The sequence below is a fragment of the Amphiprion ocellaris genome, chromosome 14, assembly GCF_022539595.1.
Source record: "Amphiprion ocellaris isolate individual 3 ecotype Okinawa chromosome 14, ASM2253959v1, whole genome shotgun sequence".
NCBI classification, from domain to species: Eukaryota; Metazoa; Chordata; class Actinopteri; family Pomacentridae; genus Amphiprion; species Amphiprion ocellaris.
Genome location: NC_072779.1, coordinates 29,638,270 through 29,657,565, shown reverse-complemented (window position 1 = coordinate 29,657,565; position 19,296 = coordinate 29,638,270). Strand labels below are relative to the sequence as shown.

General features: G+C 36.4%; 1 protein-coding gene across 2 annotated transcripts; it reads left to right on the top strand.

Annotated features, from left to right (window-relative positions):
• Positions 1-4,546: 4,546 nt before the first annotated feature.
• On the top strand, positions 4,547-17,012 carry LOC111563811 (excitatory amino acid transporter 3-like). 2 transcript variants are annotated; one of them, XM_023263072.3, is made up of 13 exons: positions 4,547-4,812; positions 6,487-6,627; positions 10,547-10,639; positions 11,545-11,662; positions 11,746-11,788; positions 11,911-11,970; positions 12,079-12,266; positions 12,500-12,607; positions 12,856-12,978; positions 14,714-14,908; positions 15,069-15,203; positions 16,208-16,318; positions 16,470-17,012. In XM_023263072.3, exons 1-13 carry the CDS (start codon positions 4,695-4,697, stop codon positions 16,549-16,551), a joined length of 1,515 nt encoding a protein of 504 aa, XP_023118840.2. In that variant the 5' UTR covers positions 4,547-4,694; the 3' UTR covers positions 16,552-17,012. The 2 variants fall into 2 exon arrangements, with proteins under 2 accessions (XP_023118840.2, XP_023118842.2); XM_023263074.2 differs by lacking the exon at positions 4,547-4,812 and adding an exon at positions 5,197-5,290.
• Positions 17,013-19,296: the final 2,284 nt, after the last annotated feature.

The window sequence follows — 19,296 nt, the reverse complement described above, 5'->3', positions numbered from 1 at the left end:
CTTCCTATGTTTACTCTCCAGCACAGATAACTTACAAGACATAAACAGCACGCGATGAACATGCGACTGCTGAATAACTAAAATACACGGGGAGCATGCTAATGTCACAGGGAGTTTGGAGACGTCTGCTTTAATGCTTCACACTGATGAAAGATGATGACCTCCACTGGCAAACAGAAGCAACTGACTGGAAAATCATTAACATGATCATTCCAGTCAGTCAAACTAACGCCTACATGTGGTTAAAAACTACTGCTTCTATAATGTGCTTATTGGAGCTACAGTATCTTCTGCCATAATTGCTGTTTATCTGACAGTGTCCAACAAACTGTAGCTCTGTGCACAAGATAAATTTCTCTCTGGGGCAACAAAGGTCACTTTAATCAGGTTTGTATTTCAGTTCACTCCTCCTGTCCTACAATGAACTCCTCATATTACTGCTCCAAACACCCCAAGATACTCGATCACTGTCCCACGTAATCTTAAGTCCCTGACAAATTCCCAACGAGTGCAGTGCAAAAGCCACGGCCAAAGAAAGCAAGAAGCTTTCTTTGGCTGTGGGGTTTGCACTCATCACAGAGCTGCATAAAGCAAAGGCCAAGGGCACGTTCAGAACCACTTTTAGCTCAAGGGATGTCAGAAGTCTGTCAGATGTTCCAACACTTTGTCCCGACTCAAAATACCTGAACAACTGTTTGAAGCATTACCATTAAATTTGACATTTTCAGTCACAACCAGTTCTACCGATCATGGTCGTGAATTTAATTTCACGACCACTTGCAGGTCTGTGCTATGAAATTTTGTACAGACATGCATGTTTGATCAATTTTAATCAGTCAAAAGTGTTTTGTACTGCTATTGCTTTGCCCAGAAGTAATTGTCTGCTCGAAATTGATTGCTGTCTGCAGGAGCAATTATTCTTAAGTATCTGCCTTACTTTACCTGCTCTGTGTCCTCAGAAATAACCAGTTCAGTCGTGTATACCAACTGAAATATCTTTAAATGATCAATTCAGCTCATTAATGTAGTTTTCTCCTTGCCAAAAACTTACTGCAGCCCCTGCAACTGAGGCATCATTATTCATGCATCATAATGAATTGATTTCATTCACAAAGGTTATATTTTACAGATTATAGCCAACAGAATAATTGAAAAAGTAATAATTTCTTAATTTAAAGTATAAAATCAATCCAAAAATCATGTTAATTACAGCTTAAACAGGAATACTACTAAACACATCTATAGCTAATGTCATTGTAGCTAATGAATTCAAACATTGTTTTGGTCACAATTAGTGAGTTTCGAGATGCATTAAAGTTGCACAAAGACAAAGTCTTGTACATTTAGATGTTGTGACAGACTCAGATTAAAGCAGCTGTAGATGTTTATAAAATATGGCTTTAACAAAAGGTCACAATCAGATGCGACAGATTAGTTTTGGCAAAACACAGTCATTTGGTTTAATTTTTAATTTGTCTTTGGTTCATAACTAAATGCTCACTAAAATAAGGACATTTCATGATCCTTAAGAAAATGCTAGTATGCTAACATGCTACATTAAGCTGATGACCATGGTAAAAATATCAAAATCAGTTTTGTTGACACTTTTGTTTGATTTTAGCATTTGTACATAGTATTGTTAGCATGATATCATGCCGGTGTTAGTATTTAGCTCAACAATATACAAAAAACGGTCCACAACTTTGACAAATAACCGAATACATGCGAATTGAGGACATTCCATCAGCATCCATTGTTAGTATGCTAAGATGCTAAAAGATGATAAACATACAGACGGTTCAGTAGTAGAATGCAAAAATGTTTTCGGATTGTATAGGAGAACTTTAAAAAGGGAAAGGGTTAAGATGGTGATACGTGGAATCTCCACTGTGTTCATGTTAGCATGCAAGTGTTAGCATTTAGCTCAAGAAGACACAAACCGGTCGAAAACCTTGGCAAACAACGAAATACCTGTGAACTATTGACATTCCATCAGCATCCATTGTTAGCATGCTAACATGCCAAAAGAGGGTTAACATGATAAAAATACAGACTGTTCAGTGGTAGGATGGCTAGATATTTTAGAATTACGTGAGTACTTTATGAATGGACAAGATTAAGATTGTGATAAGTGGAAACGTTATTGTAGGCATGGTTGCACGCAAGTGTCAGCATTTAACTCTAGAATACATAAAACGGTCCAAAACGTTGACAAAAAACTAAATACCTAACTAATGACGTTCCATGAGCATCCATTGTTAGCATGCTAACATGCTAAAAGAGGGTTAACATGATATACATACAGACTATTCAAGAGTAGGATGGTTAAACAATTTAGAATTTCATATGAGTATTTTATATCGACAGGTTTAAGATGGAATTATCATTGTGTTTATGTTAGCATGCTAGTGCTAGCATTTAGCTCAAAGCAACACTGCATACATTCATTCGTTCAGCTAATGACATACCATTGTACCATAGCTAATGTTAGCATGCTAAGTGCTAAGAGGAGCGAAGTAAAAAGTCATGAGTGAGACGGTCTCCAACAACAGACTCAACACAAAAAAATCTGCTTTTTCCTCACCGTTAACAGTCTCCGGCTCAAAATATCCGACACTCCTCAACTACCGTCCATAAATCTCCACACAGTCAAACTTTTCACCAACTCAACAACGTCTTCAGACTGTTGTTCTTCTACATGCAGCAACACCTGTCGCCTGATTGACAAGCAAACCTCAGACACAGACATGCAATGCCAATTAAATGTATATTAAATAAATACACAAATAAATAAATATTCAGGTTAAATAAATAAATGGGGCTTTAATAATCCTGAAAAAAATAGATGTGATATTAGATAATAAAAGTCCCCTGGAGTAACCAAAGGTAGCCAAGTTTCTTGTAAAAATGTCATATTAAAACATAAACATATTTATTTGATTATTATAGTCATTCGTATATTCAAGGCCTGTTCTTTGTTTCATTTCAAGATTCATTTCAGAGCCATATTTATTTATTTCATACTGTATTTGTGTGTTTAGATACTTATCATTGGATACATTATTATTCTATTATTCTATGTAAATAAATAAATAATTATTATATAAGATAAGTCATGAGTCCCACCTTGGGGTGATTTGTATTGTTAATATATAATAATATAATATATAAATATAACAGATATCCCCTGGAGTCACTAAAAATTGTCCTTTGCTAAACAAATAAACCTCTGATTAAATAAATAAATATCCTTTAGAATGTGAAAATATCTATCAGATTACATTCATTCATACATTTATTGCCTATTTTTTAAATTCATAATCTCAGAGCCATTTGTTGCACCATTGGCCTATGTTGCAGTAAATGTCGTAGCACAATGGGATGACATTTTATTCTATATTAAATAAACAAAGACATATAAATACATATCTCAATTAAATAAAGATATATGGGCTAGTAATAAATCCTGAATTAAATATAGTATTAGGTAATAAAAGGTCCTTAGAATAACTAAAAGCAGTACATTGTAAAAAAAAAAAACTCAAAATTAATTGTATTATTTTATTTGTTAAACTGATTTAATTATTCAAATGTAACTATTACATTTAGTCATACAGCTATGATTTTTTCAGGGTTATTTCAGAATCATATGTATGTATTTAAAGGAATGTGTTATTCAAATTTTTATTTATTTAATATTGAATAAAATGCCCTTCCATATTATCTGTCCCTATGTTGGATGGATAGAGGTTGGACAAATATATCAAGAATAGGCTCTGCACAATGAAATTACGTTTTATTCTATATCAAATGAATAGACATATACATATCACATATAAATACATATCTCAATTAAATAAAGAAATAAATCCTGAAATAAAGATATGCAGTATTACATAATTAAAGGCATCTCGAATAACTAAAAGCAGTCCCATTGTAAAAAATAAATAAATAAATAGATGTTACTTTCAAAATGAATTGTATCATTTTATTTGTTAAATTAAATTAAATTAGTCATTCAAATGTAACTATTATATTTAGTCATATATCTATTACTTTTTAAAATTTCAGGGTTATTTCAGAATCATATGTATGTATTTAAAGGAATGTATTATTCAAATTTTTTTATTCATTTAATATTGAATAAAATGCCCTGGCATTGCTATTATCTGTCCCTATGTTGGATGGATAAATGTTGGATAAGTATATCAAGAACAGGCTCTGCACAATGGAATGTTGCCTAATTATCTATTAAAGAATCATTTTTAAAATAAAAACATATGTAAGTATTTTTTTCATTTTACAACCATTTGTGGTTTTTTGTGTGTGTGTGTGTGTGTGTGTGTGTGTGTGTGTGTGTGTGTGTGTGTGTGTGTGTGTGTGTGTGTGTGTGTGTGTGTGTGTGTGTGTGTGTGTGTGTGTGTGTGTGTATTTTTTTCATGTAATACTGAATAAAACGTTCATCCTGGACTATTTTTGGCCTGTTATGTTGCACTAAGAAGCAGTTCAGCTGCATCATATATTTATTTGTCATGGTGATTTATCATCGATTTGAACCAAAACGGAAGAACATGCATCCGTTTGAAACAAATAGCCAGTGTTGGTTCACCTGCAGCTTTCTAGAGGAAAGCTGCCTCAAGTGTTTTCACAGCTAGCAAAATTTATTTTATTCTTTTAGATTAAACGGCACGAAAATGGAGGAACGGCGGGGTATACAGTTTCAAATCGTCTCTCGCTTCAACTGGTCGAAATGCAGGGCGTTCATTTTGGAGAACATTTTCATGATTTCAAGTGTGACAGGTTTCCTCATGGGTAAGTCATAACAACTTAAAGAAAGTTATCTGCTCTAGCTGTAGAAGAAATGTGAGCATTTGTTAGAACAACACGGTGGATAAACACGAACCCCCTGCTAGCTGTTACTGTTGCTAGTCATATTTACAGGTAGACAAATTTATTTATTAAAGTTTGTGTAATTATTTTCCAAACAACCAACGTACCAGATATTTTTTTTTAACAATTTACAAAACACCAAATGTTCAGTAACTTTTCCATGTTTCGATAATCTTTATCTGAACAAGCTTATTTTTTAAAGTAGTTAACTGAACGCCATTGATTTTTATGTTACAACGGAAATTACATTAAACGCCGCACTCAGTTGCCATGGCAACGTCCGCACGTCATTAGGTGATTCAACATGGCGGCTCACGTTTGTCTGCTACGAGTGGATGTGGCTCCATCTGCCGTCGGATTTAGCCAGTTTCTTCGCGGTGAAGCCTCGCAGGAATGCCAGGTTGAGTCAGGAGAAGAGTTCTGATTTATATAACTAGAAACAGCCTCACAACAGCAGCGCCAGTGACAAGCTAACTGCTGGTGAACCGCAGACGTCGGTGTTATGAGCTTGAAACTTTAGTTAGCTTCGCCGAGCCCAGCAGTTTAGACTTTTCCTGACAACTGCTCATTTTGGAAATTATTTAAGAGGAAACTGAATACTGTGCTCAAAAGTTAGTAGGTCAACCTATGCACAGTCCATGTCATCTCTGTGTGCCTTAGAATTGGTCTAATTAATGATGATGTACAGCTATAATCGTACATAAAGGTGTGATTTGTGAGTTCATTCTCATCAAATGGTAAATAAAGTAAAATTTTTTGACAAACTACTGAACGGGAGCAGAGTTATCAGTTTATCTGCACTGTTAAAAAACTTCTATAAATGATAAAACATTATAGCCATCAAAAACTGTGAAAACAAACATATCAGTAAAATCGTTGTATCAGCTAAAATATAAAAGCTAAAACCTTGCATTTTTATGGTCACCCATTGTAAAGGAATAAATTACTATTGAGAAAAAAAATCCGGTTTGGACATGGACATTATTTACAGTTTTGACCTGTTTTTGGTTGACGTGTAAATTAAAATTTATTTTTCAGTAGTTTTTCTGGTTATCTGTAATTTAACAAAACAAAGAAAATCTTTAAACTAGGACTGTAAACAGAAAAATGTCTGTACTATAGCACTTTATGAAACAAGAATATTTTGACTTTAGCAAATAGATCAATCTTTTACCTACAGTAAAATAATATGCAAACATTTTTTTAACTTTCTTATGCTGTTTTTGTGGGATTAACACATAATTGGGATTACAGATGAACTCATCAAGGTTTATTATTATTATTATTATTATTATTATTATTCCTAGTTTTGCACAAAAAAACACATGCTCTTCATAAAACATTCAAGGCCGCTGTCTAAAAAGTTTTTACGAGACACATTTTAGCCTAAATGTGATGTTTTGTTTATATTAGTTGATGTTTCCTGTGTTTGAAAGTTATTTTTTTCATCAAAGTATAAATGAGAGTAAAAATTCAACATCCTCTGAAGGCACAACATGTGACTTGCTGAGAATGTGAAAACATCTTCTGTGGAGTTTATATTGTGTCCTGTCTTTGTTGAATTTCTGTTATTTCTGTTCTTTTTCTTCCACACAGGGATCGTTATTGCCCTGATTATAAATGCAATCGGCACTCCTACAGACCTTCAGAAAGATCTCATATTTTTTCCAGCTGAAGTTCTGCTGAATATGCTTCAGGTCATCACCGTTCCCCTCATTGTTACGAGCGTGATAATCGGTGAGCTGAAGGACTTTAACCTCACTCAGTTTTAAACATGTTCTGTCTGATTACAACAAACACATATCTTCAGCAAAATATCTGTCAATATAGGTATCAATAAATTAGAAATACCAGAATTAATCAATTAGTTGTGCACTTTTAAGTCATTTGTCAACTATTTTCAAAATCAATTATTCATTTGGAGTAATTGTTTATTGTGAACATTTTCTGCTTTGTTTTCTCTTCTATGACAGTAAACTGAATGTCTTTGGGTTAAAACAAGACCTTTGCCATCTTGGCCTTTGGGAAACACTGATTTGACATTTTATAAATCCAATTGGTTAGTCAAAAGAATAACCAACTGATTAATTGGCAACGACAATAATTGTAAGTAGTAGCTTCACAATAAACAGCAGTATGATTTTCCTATGGGTGTATTTGAGAACATGTACATTTAAGTCACATGTGAACTGCTTAATTGCAAATTTAAAACTACACGGGGGAAAAAAGTGTCTTTGTCTCAAGCATCGTGGACACTACTACTATATGTACAGTGCTTAATAAATGTCTTAGACCAGCTGTCATGAAAACAAGAAAACAAATATTTTAGAAATCTGTCAAAAACTTGTTTCAGACTAAAAATTGTATTGTTATTTATTAGGCAAATAACAAACTGGAACAACTAAATAGCCCTTATTCACATAGATTAACCAAAAATCTTAATATTTTGTATGACCTCCTTCTTTCTGCCATTTTTTTATGGACTTTACAACAGCCTGTTTTGTTTTTGAGTTCCAAATAGTTTCTAGCTGTTCCCAGAGACTTCTTTTGGAGGAAAGTTTGTGCGATTTATGTTTGAATTCAATAAACCCCATATCTGTTCAATAGGATTCTAGTCTGGACTTTGACTTGGTCAGTCCATCAGTTCCAGTACTCCAGATTCCTTTTTCTTGGTCCAGTAGTCTCTGCACAGCTTTGAAGTATGCTTGGGGTCATTGTCTTCTTGGACCAACCAGGTTCAATCCAGACAGGATTCTATGATGCTCCAAGATGTTGTAGTAGACCTTCTTGTTCATGATACCATGGATTTGAAGTATTTTGCCCATGCCCTTTCCACAAATGGAACCCCATACCATAATGGAATCTCACTGTGGGTGCAATGCATCTAGCATCAAAACGTTCTCCAGCTTTTCTGCAGACAAAACCATGACGATGCCGAATGAAGAGTTCAAACTTGGACTCCCCCGTCCAGAGTACTTTCTTCTAGTCATCTACAGTCCAGTGTTTGTGCTCCTGAGCAAATTTTAGGCATTTTTGGATGTTTTCAGACCTCAATAATGGTTTCTTAGCAGCTCTTCTTCCCTTTAAGCCTTGTTCCTTCAGTCATCTGCTTAAGGTCATTCTGGAGACTTTCTCAGATTCTGATCTAGTAGCATTAATGTCTGTCTGAAGGTTAGCAACGGTCTTCCTTCTGTCTCTAGTTCTTCAAATCTTGAGGTGCCTAACATCTGTTTCAGTTAGCTTTCATTTTCGGCCTCTTTCTTGGTGCATTTTGTAAGTACCAGTCTGTGCAATCACCTCCAAGGCATACTTGACCACACTGTGAGAACACTTAATGTCTTAAAGACCGTCCAGCATCATGAAGTGCTTTTATTCGGATTGTCTTTCTCAGTGAGTTCCCTACGCTTCACCATTTTGAACAGGAGTGAGGAATTTCAAACTGAATTCACGTTTTCATGCCCAAATTTGAGCCAGCACACTGGAATTCTCTGAGAAGTCACAAATTAATCAAGAATAACACAATAACACTAACACTCATTTTTCTGTTTAGGAATGCAAGCAATTAACGGTAATTTGGCATCTCAATCAGAAAATAATAATGTGCTTTACTATTTTTTCTGCGCTTTTGTAGAACAGTAAATTAGAAAATTCAGGATAACAACAATAATTCTATTTTAGGATTAAAGATATAATTTTGATTAAAGAGCTCATACATACTGGTGGATTAACCATAGAAACATAAAAAAATATTTTGGTCGTCAGCAATACTGTTAGTTTAGAGCAGTGATGACAAACACCTTACACTGGGTGGTGGTCTAATAAATTTGTTAAGCACTGTATATGTGATGCTACATATACAAAATGTTTCTTTGCCAATTACTCTGTAATTTTTTTTTATAAATACTACAGTTCAAAAGTTTGGGGTCACTTAGAAATGTTCTTATTTTTAAAAAAAAAGTAGATTTTTTTCAATGAAGATAACATTAAATTAATCAGAAAAACAGTCTAGACATTGATAATGTGGTAAATGACTATTCTAGCTGGAAACAGCTGATTTTTAATGGAATATCTCCATAGGGGTACAGAGGAACATTTCCAGCAACCATCACTCCTGTGTTCTAATGCTACATTGTGTTAGCTAATGGTGTTGAAAGGCTCATTGATGATTAGAAAACCCTTGTATAATTGTTAGCACATGAAAAAATGTGAGTTTTCATGGAAAGCATGAAATTGTCTAGGTGACCCCAAACTTTTGAATGGTAGTGTACAGTTCAACCAGGTAGCAGGTATCTGGAAAATATATTTGAATGTCTGTCACTAATGTACAGTCATGGAAAAAAAATATTAGACCACCCTTGTTTTCAACAATTTCTTGTTCATTTTCATGCCTGGCACAACTGAAGGTGCATTTATTTTTACAAATTTAATGATAACAGAAATAGCTCATAAGAGTTTAATTTAAGAGCTGATATCTAGCCATTTTCCATGATTTTCTTGAAACAAAAACAGTGCTTTTAGGATTCCATGTTTTCTTCTCTGTCCGTTTTAGTCACATGATCCACACAGGAGTTAGTACTGATTCATATCCATTGTTTCTGATGACTGCAGTCATGCGTCTTGACATGCTCTCCACCAGCTTCTGACATTGTTCTGCTGTCACAGCAGCCCATTCCTGTTGTATAGATTCAAACAAATTTGCTTTGTTTTTGGGCTTGTGGTTCTCCATTTTGCATTTGATGATTTTCTAATCATCAACAGTCCAATCCTTGTGATCACCAGCAAAGAGTAACTGGGCTTTCTTTATTCTTTATTTTATCAGGTAAGATCAGATGAGAACAATTTCTCATTTGCAATAATGGCCTGGCATCATGCCATTCATTGATAAAGGGCTTCTTCCGTGCCCTGTGTGCTTTCAGACCAACTTCAAGAAGTCCGTTTCCAACTGTCCTTGCCGAACAAGTCGCATTTCTCCACAGTGTCCACTCATTTTTAAGGTCCCTGGAGGTCTGACGACGATTCCTGACACAGGAACAGATGAGTGATGGTCATCTGTTGGGGTAGAAAGATGCTTCCTGCCACGACCAGCTAGCAGTTTGGTAGAACCATGTTTAGCTTGTTTTTTCTTGCTGTAATGAACAGCTGTCTTGGAGATCTTCAGTTTTTTCACTACCTGTCTCTCACTCATGCCAATTTCCAGCAGTGCCAACATGGCTGCCTTTGTGGCTTCACATAATTCTTTTGTTTTAGGCATGATGTGAGAGCTGACAACTTCTGAACTGTGCTACGGCTTGAATGCCAGCAGGAAACCACTCTAGGCCTTTGCATGTGCAGTGCTACTTATGACATGAAATGGCCTCTTATAGACCCTGAGAATACAATGAAGCTGAAGCAGGTCAAATAGGACAAAGTATTATGTAGTCAGCTGCATTTTTTGTCTTGTTCATTGTGTTCTTCAGGTAATATACCTTTAGTGGTACCAGGCATTACAATGAACAAAAAATTGAAGAAAACAAGGGAGGTCTAATAATTTTTTCTATGACTGTATATGCGCTAGCATTCTTTTATATTTCACAAATGTCTATGGTACACCAAAACATGGTTCTGCCAATGTGCTAATCTTCACATCATGTTATCTTGTCTTTTATATCTTTTATAGGTGTTGCTGGTCTGAGTGTGAACAAACTCTCAAAAATAGCTGCACGGGCAGTAATCTTCTTTTGCCTGACCACTCTTCTGTCTGTGACTCTAGGTGAGAGAAACGTAACACTACATGAAAACATGTTTCAGGTTTGGCACCTTTTTGTGCACATTTCTGAAAACAGTCACACAATGAGTTCCATGTTAATTGTGTATTAATGATCATGAAAATCAGTGCTGAGTTTTTGTTTTGTTTTTTTTTGGACACAAACTAATGACAAGAATACTTACTCATTAAGTCTAATGTGTAGATTCTCATTGTTTACATTGAGGCTCCTGGTCAGCGGGTTTCAAGTTTGATCCAGATATGTTAGACTTAATGTGGCATGTTTATTATTTTTAGTTGGGTGCCATATTATCAAGAGCCTGATTTTCTGGGAACTTTTTCAAGCTTCGCTTAATATTCTAATGATGTCAGGTATAATAACATGTAAGTCAGAAGAACCAGAGCAACACTTTTATTTTGATAGTTTAACTACATTTTGCTTCTGTGTACCTTTACTTCAGTAGGTATTTTCAAGCACAACTTTAACTTGTAATGGAGTAATTTTACATTGCTATATTGGTACTTTTACATAAAGAATCTCATGGCTCCTACTACAGCTTGTATATTTGTATTTCATTCAGGGTTTTCTACTTGAACTTTTATATTAACTATTTATTATTAAAATGTATTTATTATTAAAATTAGCTTTTATAATGATCATGCAGTCAAGCCCCTAAACTTTGGAACAACTTTAGCTCGTCAAAATCTAGACCAGCTTGTTAATTGTTATTTTTCTTTACAGTGTAATTCCAAGATTTAATGTTGGGATGAAATAAATTAAACAATAGCAGTAATATTCTGTCTTCAGCCCACTGTGACATTTTAATACAGCAGCCATCGAGCCAGATTGTGCTTTAGCTGCTATTTTTGCTTTTTATTTTCCGAGCCTGGATGTGTTTGTTTCACCACAGGATTAATACTGGTGCTGATGATGAAGCCTGGGGTGTCTCAAGACAGTCAGGAAAATGTGGAAGAAGAAGATGAAATGATAATCTCCTACACTACCCAAGCTTTGATGGATCTAATCAGGTGAGGAGACAGATTTACATTACCCACAAGTTGTGTGAACTAATTAGTTCCCCGACGACAATGTTTGACTTTATTCTTCACAGAAACTTCGTGCCAAAAAACCTCGTCCAGGCTTGCTTTCAACAGGTATGTTTTTCTTTCAGGTCCGTCCACTGTGATGTAGTATAATGTAATATACATACACACATATATATATATATATATATATATATATATATATATATATACACACATTTTTGTTTTATTAGTTCAAGACAACCGTGCAGGAGGAACGTGCCGCGCCCAAGTTTGATCCCAACACGACGATGGTAAATCTGTCTGTCCCTCATCTTCCTAAAGATTGTTTCTTTCCATTTTCAGTGATACGTGAAAGCACACAAAGCTGTCATCTTATTGATCTCCTCATGTCGCTGCAGAACGCCACCACGACGACGATGGTTCTAGTGAGAGGCTATGTGATGGACACCAACGCACTCGGCCTGATCGTCTGCTCCTTCGCCATTGGTGTGTCGCTGCACCACTTGGGGAACGATGGGAAACTCCTCCTCGACATGATCGTCATCATCAACAATATCACGAGGAATGTGGTTACCTGGATTCTGTGGTAAAGTAGACCGCCATAACTTGCGTGACTGAATATAAACATGTACAGAAGTAAATATTTATGTATGATTAATGTATTGCAGCATTTTTTCCTCTCCTATCCTAAGTTGCTTGTGTCATTTCAGGGTTTCAGATAATTATCGGGTTCCAGGATATGTTTTTTTTCTGAGTGACATTGTGATCAAGCAGCTGCGTTGCCTCCTCTTTTGTTGATTTTGGTGTGTTTCCTTTTAGCTACTTGCCAGTGGGGGTCATGTTCATGATCATGAGAAATGTTTTGGAGGTTTATGACTGGCAGACGGCATCCAAACTGATAAAATTCATGATTGTGGTCATCATTGGGTACGTCCTTTCTCACTCATTTAGCCCACTAAAAAAAACTGTCCCTTGACAATCTAGCACTTCATAGCAACTAGTGCTATATTGTAGTTGCTATGATAAAACAAGAAAATCCGTATAACTTATAAATAAGACTAAGAATGATTAACTGGGCCACTAAGTCTCTGCTTCTACTGTTCCTTGTTTCTGTCTGTCATTCATCAGTATTAGCATTCATTAGTATTCAGTGTATATTAAATTGTGTTTTTCAGACAGCTAATCCACGGACTGATTTTTTTACCGGGGATCTATTTTCTTATGACGAGACGTAACCCCTGGATTGTTATGAAGGGAGTTGCTCCTGCGCTGATGACTGCGCTCTTCATCTCATCCAGGTAAGAGAATTTTTAGATTCTCGTTCATCAGCTCTGTGCGTTCGTCACCAGACAAAGCCCACTAAGTCTAGCTGAACAAACCAATACGCAATTCCAGTCCGCCTTTCTCTCCATTACAAGCGTTAATTACGTGAGGGTTCCACAGAAGAAGCGAGAAATTAACATGTTCTATAAAGAAAGCAAATGATCAATTAAGATGTAGCAGCATAAATTAGGTGATTCAGACAGTACAGAGAGGCTCACTGCTCACATGACTTTATGTAAATATCTAAAATTAACTCAAACGTTGATGCTACAGCGTCAGTCTATGAAGAATCAATTACTTTCTCCCACCTGACACCTCAGAATCTGCAGGGTTTTTTTTATACACAATAACTTAGGTATATTTTTCCCTTAATACTTTGAACATTATCTGAGATACAGACCCTCTAATGTTTTTTTTTTTGGCTTTTTTACACTTTTTTGATCCATCAGCTCTTCATAATTACAGGAGACTAAAATAAAATTTTCAGGGCAGAAATCCACATTTGAGCTCTGTTACAAAGATAGATTCTGGAGCTGTTCTCCACTCAGGCATATTCAAAAGTCTGCACAGACCATCTCCCCACACAGAGGCTACCCAGGAATATTCAGGGATTTCTTGTATTTTCAATAGTAAAACTGCAGCAGCTTAATGTCTAGAAACAAGCATTGGTACCCCGGAGGTGTCATCTGTTTTCTGGAAAAAGTAGCACATTTTAGAAAGCAGCACGTCTCCATGTAGTTCGAGGGACTCAAACTCAGAACATGTTCATAGTATGAAGGAGAAGGGAAATATTCACACATCTATTCCAAGAGGCAGGTGCTGTCATTTGTTGTGGCAATATTAATGTTTACTTGTGTTTGCTCTGCTGATTCTCATATTTATAGATAATATATTACACTACCATTCAAAAGTTTTGGGCTCACCTAGACAATTTCATGTTTTCCATGAAAATTCACATTTTTATCCACGTGCTAACATAACTGCACAAGGGTTTTCTAATCATCAATTATCCTTTCAACAGCATTAGCTAACACAATGTAGCATTAGAACACAGGAGTGATGGTTGCTGGAAATGTTCCTCTGTACCTCTATGGAGATATTCCATTAAAAATCAGCTGTTTCCAGCTAGAATAGTCATTTACCACATTAACGATGTCTAGACTGTATTTATGATTAATTTTTATGTTTTCTTCATTGAAAAAAAAAATGCTTTTCTTTCAAAAATAAGGACATTTGTAAGCGACCCCAAACTTTTGAATCATAGTGTATATAAATAGTCTTTTTTTCTCTCTTTTTTTCTTTGTGGTGTTTTCGTTTGTGAAGTCTATTCCCTGGTGGTGGAGTCAGATACAGTCTCTATTTAAGATGAATTCTGCACCAAACTATTTGCCTGATGAAGGTCTAGTACTGAAATAAATTTATGTTTGCAAGTCAGACAATGTGCAGGATTCTAATTTTTGTACCTATAGTATGAAAGTAAAATCTTGCAAAGCTCAAAGTTTTTGTACAAACAAATGAGCTGATTCTGATGAGGCCAGGTGGGCATTTTCTCAGATTTGGTTGATTTTATATGGGATGATGGATAAACAACAACAAGTTGAAGTCAACCCTTAACACGGTCATCAAATTTGCCAAACGGTAAACAGTGCTTTTAATTTTTTTTTAAGGGGATTTGACTCGTGTGGTTTCTTTTCTTTGTGCGTCTCCAAGCTCCGCCACGATGCCCATCACCATGCGATGCTGCGCACGGAGACTGAAAATCGACCGCAGGATCACCCGCTTCATGATGCCCATCGGCACCAGCACCAACATGGACGGAACGGCCCTTTACGAGGTGGTGGCGGCGGTTTTCATCGCCAACCTCCACAACATCTACCTGGATGTCGGCCAGCTGATAACTGTCGGGTAATCTGTTTATTTTATGATCCATATAGAGCCTTTTCACCTCACTTACGCTCTGCCAACTGCTCTCCAGTGTGTTTGTCATTCTCATAAAAGGGTTTGTTTACATGACGCACATTTCGCGTAGCTGTCTTGTGTTCTTCGTTTTGTTTCGGTACTGCAGAGTGATGGCAGGAATTTCCAGCCTCGGAGCAGCAGCGATCCCTGCGACCGGAGCTGCAACAACTCTGTTTGTTCTGAACTCAATCGGTCTGCCTGTGAAGAAAGCCTCCATCCTGCTGGCGGTAGAGTGGCTGCTGTGAGTTCAATCTCTGGTGAAAGACCTGAAACAGACAAAAAAATGTATCACCAAATGTTAGTTAATGCGTTGAAACCTGTCCATTATGCACATTATGCACATTTAGAAGACTTGGTTTCATGTCATTTTTTTCCCCACATGTACGCTTACAAAAATCTGTGCAATATTGGCATTTCAATAATATTTTCTACTCGTACCATATCAATGTTTTCTACGTATAGAATAAGCCTGTGCAACATAGTTTTTTTTCCACATTCAGACAAATCAGTGCAATATGTTGAATTTCTACAAAGAGAAGAATTTGTACATTATCAACAACACAGTTGCTGCAGATTTTCCCACTGTAGGATTTTGGATGCAAGAGGAAATTTAACCCTTAGATGCACGACTGATTGGACCCTAGACTCTTCCATAAGTGGGTCAAAAATTACCCGTATCAGAATAAATGTGTTCTTATGCGATTTTTGCCATTTTGGTTGAGAATAATAATTTGTATCATTGTTTATATTAGGTTTTTGTCCATACAAGAATGATTTCATGATTGAAATATGTTTATTTTTCACTTTATAACAGATTTTGAAAATTTCGATAATTGAAAAAGAAGAATATTACACAGAACAGTAATAGAAGAATGTCAACATCCATTTTGTTGACATTTTTCCACTCTTTTCATCCAGCTGTTCTTACTCTTCGCCTCTCCAAGTTTGTGCACTTCCTCACCTCCTGTATGATATTATCAGTGATAAAGAGCTTGGGGTCGTGGTACAAATATTACAATTCCTTTAAAAGCATTAAAAGCAGTTTAAAAATTGAAATGGAATGATATCAAAAACATGTTTTTTGAGGGATAGCTGGAATTTGAAATGATAAAAATTTTTCATTACAAAGATATTTGCTCAAAACGACGTCGCCGGGTCATTTTTGAGCCATTCATGCATCTAAGGGTTAAGCCAAACCCAGTGGTGCACAGCTTTAATGTGTTTCCTGCGGGGTTTGTCTTACAGAGATCGCATCAACACAGTCAACAACGTCTGGTCAGACAGCGTCGGCGTGGCTCTCGTCTACCACTTGTCCACAGCCGAACTGGCAGAAATGACGGAGCAAAATGACGCGAGGTGAAATTCTAGATGGTCAAAGGTTTTCCAGACTTCACGTTTTGAACACGTTAAGATAAAAACAGAGCGATTTCCAGTTGTGAGACACGGATGTTGTGGTAGCAACCGCTCTGAAATTGACCTCTCACATGCTGTTGTGTTTTGTCTACAGTGTGGCCGACAGTGATGCTCAGCTGGAATCCTGTCCCTCTGAGGAAGCTGATGAGTTCACTGATGCCAGTTCTTGTATTTGAATATCTGACTCATGTGGTTTGGCTTTTTATTGCGTTTTGCATTAGTGTTTATGTAAAAAGCCACTTAAAAGTTAAGTTGTCTTTTATCAGTCGTTTAGTTGACAATAATAGATGTACAGTGTAGACATTTGAGTTTTTAAGTTGCAGTTTCTGAAATATTTTAATTGAATTGATATGATCTAAATTGATTGAGCTAAATTTATGTAATATATGCATTGTATTGAATTGAACTATTATATTTTCCGGATTGTATTATTGTAAATATGTAGTTTAATGGCCCACATGGTCATCTTCACAGAGACAATGTCAGCTGTCGAGGGTGTGTGTACCATAGTTTGTTTCAGTTGACTCTGATTAAATATTTTAAAAAAGAAAAAAAGAAAAAAAAACAGCTTTGTGTTTGCTTAAACCCTATTTTTTGTCACAAACATGTATTAAAAGATGACTTGAATGTACAACAACATGAATGCAGCATGAGAATTTACTGTATAAAGAGAAAAACAGTTAAAAAAAATGTGGACCCACAATGTACATTTTTAACAACATTTTAATAATCCTTATTTCTATTTACAAGGTGAAACATTAAAATATATGAAGTGACAATAAAACATCAAAAGTTGAAAATAAAACATTAGTAAAGACGGCGAGAGTAGATAAAAGATTAAATGCTATACAGATGTCTGTCTGTACAGGTGTGTTTTTAAAAGCTTTTTGAACTGTACGTTGGAGTTTGTTCCTAAAAATCAAATGTATGAAGAGGAGTAACTTCTTAGCAGCATTCAGCTGAGTGACCACTACACACTGTGATGAACCACTGCTGAGATGCAACACTACAGATCAAAGACGTGCTGGGAGTCTGAAAGTGAATGAATCAAGTAGGGCTGGGTGATAAATCGATTTTATCGATTAATTCGAGTTTGTATTTAATGTCGATTTGTTTTAATGAAAATCGATTTTCTCATCAACATCCGCCACCAACGCCTTCCCGCTGGGCTCCCGTAGTTCAGAGTGCGCCCCCCCCTCCCCCCCGCGCTTCATACACAAACAACATGGCGGCGAGCGGTGCAGATCTAAAGGCTCGTGTCCACTAGATGATATTTTCCCGCACGGCAACGCACCGCATCTGAAAATCTCACGGACGGCGGTCACTAGTGGACCACAACATGATCACATGACAGCTCTGGACCAACAGCAGGCCGCTACGTGGTCACATGACCGAGCTTTCAGCTGGACAGTCCTGCAGACAAGTCGGATAAACACAGTGGCTCGACCGCAAACTTTCCCTTTTATTTCAAAAACACGTCAGCGAAAAGTATTTCTGAAAGCATTTGAGGTGAGAAATAATCTGCAGCAGCTGAATCTGTCCTCGTTTTATGTCACCGACGCCTAGTTTAGAAGTTTGAGGACAGTTTGACGATGTGTGGAATCTCCGCACGCCGCATGCAATTTGCATAAAGTAGAAGTCAGTCTACTTTATGCAAATGAGCTGCAGCCCTCTCCAGGTAAACACTCCGGATCGCAGCGGGAAACGCAACAGGACCAGCATGCCACATGCTGCGCATTTCCAGCTGCGATCTGGTGTGTTTACCTGGAGAGGGCTGCAGCTCATTTGCATAAAGTAGACTGGACTCCGCCTGCAGAGATTAGGTAGGGGGTAAAAAAAAAAAAAAAAAAAAGATCAGATAAATCGTGAATCGGGATTTTTTGTGAAAAAATCGGAGATTTTTTTTTTTTTTAGGCCATATCGCCCAGCCCTAGAATCAAAGTGGAATGTTTAATTTTCCTCATCTCAAACCAGCACTGAGCTGTGTCTGCTTCAGTTTGGTTAAATAATCAGTAATAAAAGATGAGAGAAGGGATGTTGCATGTCTGAGTAATCACAACTTTCATCTGTTCACCTGGACTTTTCTAAGCAAACATCACGTGTTAACCTGCTGGAATTCATGTTTTATTTATTTTCAAAATAATAAAAAATAAAAAAAATCATTTTTAAATCATTTCAAGTTATTTTTGGAGAAGTTTGCCCCCCCGTGCTGTGATTATTTTTTGCAGTGTTTTCAGTAATTGCATTAAATCTGTGGTGAACAGGAGAATATCTTCTCCAAATTTACAACTAGCAGTTTAGATTTATTATAATAGAAAAAGAGGCCTAACGGTAGAATCTCACTGCAATAAAAGTTAGTGCACCGTTCATGACTGAGATTCAAATCTTTTATTTTGTGAATATTTTTTTTGTCCATCTTTATTTTTAATGACAGACTGAATCCTCCTCAGCATGGAGGAAACCAGACATCTGGAGAGATGTTCTATCAGTCATCAGAGAGTACTTCTTTCAGGTGGTCTTTGTGTTGCTCTGTTTCATTCAAGTCAGGCAACATACTTGATTTGCTCATCATTTTCACTTTTTAAAATTTATTCAGAAACTCTTGTGTTTAGCAGTCAGCTTCAGATGGTTCTCATGTTGGAATATTCCTCTTCTGCAGGCTGGGAGTTGTCTGGTCAATCTGTGTTTTGGTGAAAGTAGTTTGTTACCTGTGGAGTCATTTTAGGAGGACGACTACTGTGGCCATGATTAGTGGTACTATGGTTCATTCTGTACTCCTGATTACTGCTGTGACTGATTTTTTTCCTCATTTCTTGTGGTCGGTGTGGACATTCCACTCATGTTATTGAGGTGCTACAACACTTAGCTGACTAGATAACTTATGTGAAGTGTAAACACTCAGAAAACAGACAGTACATTAA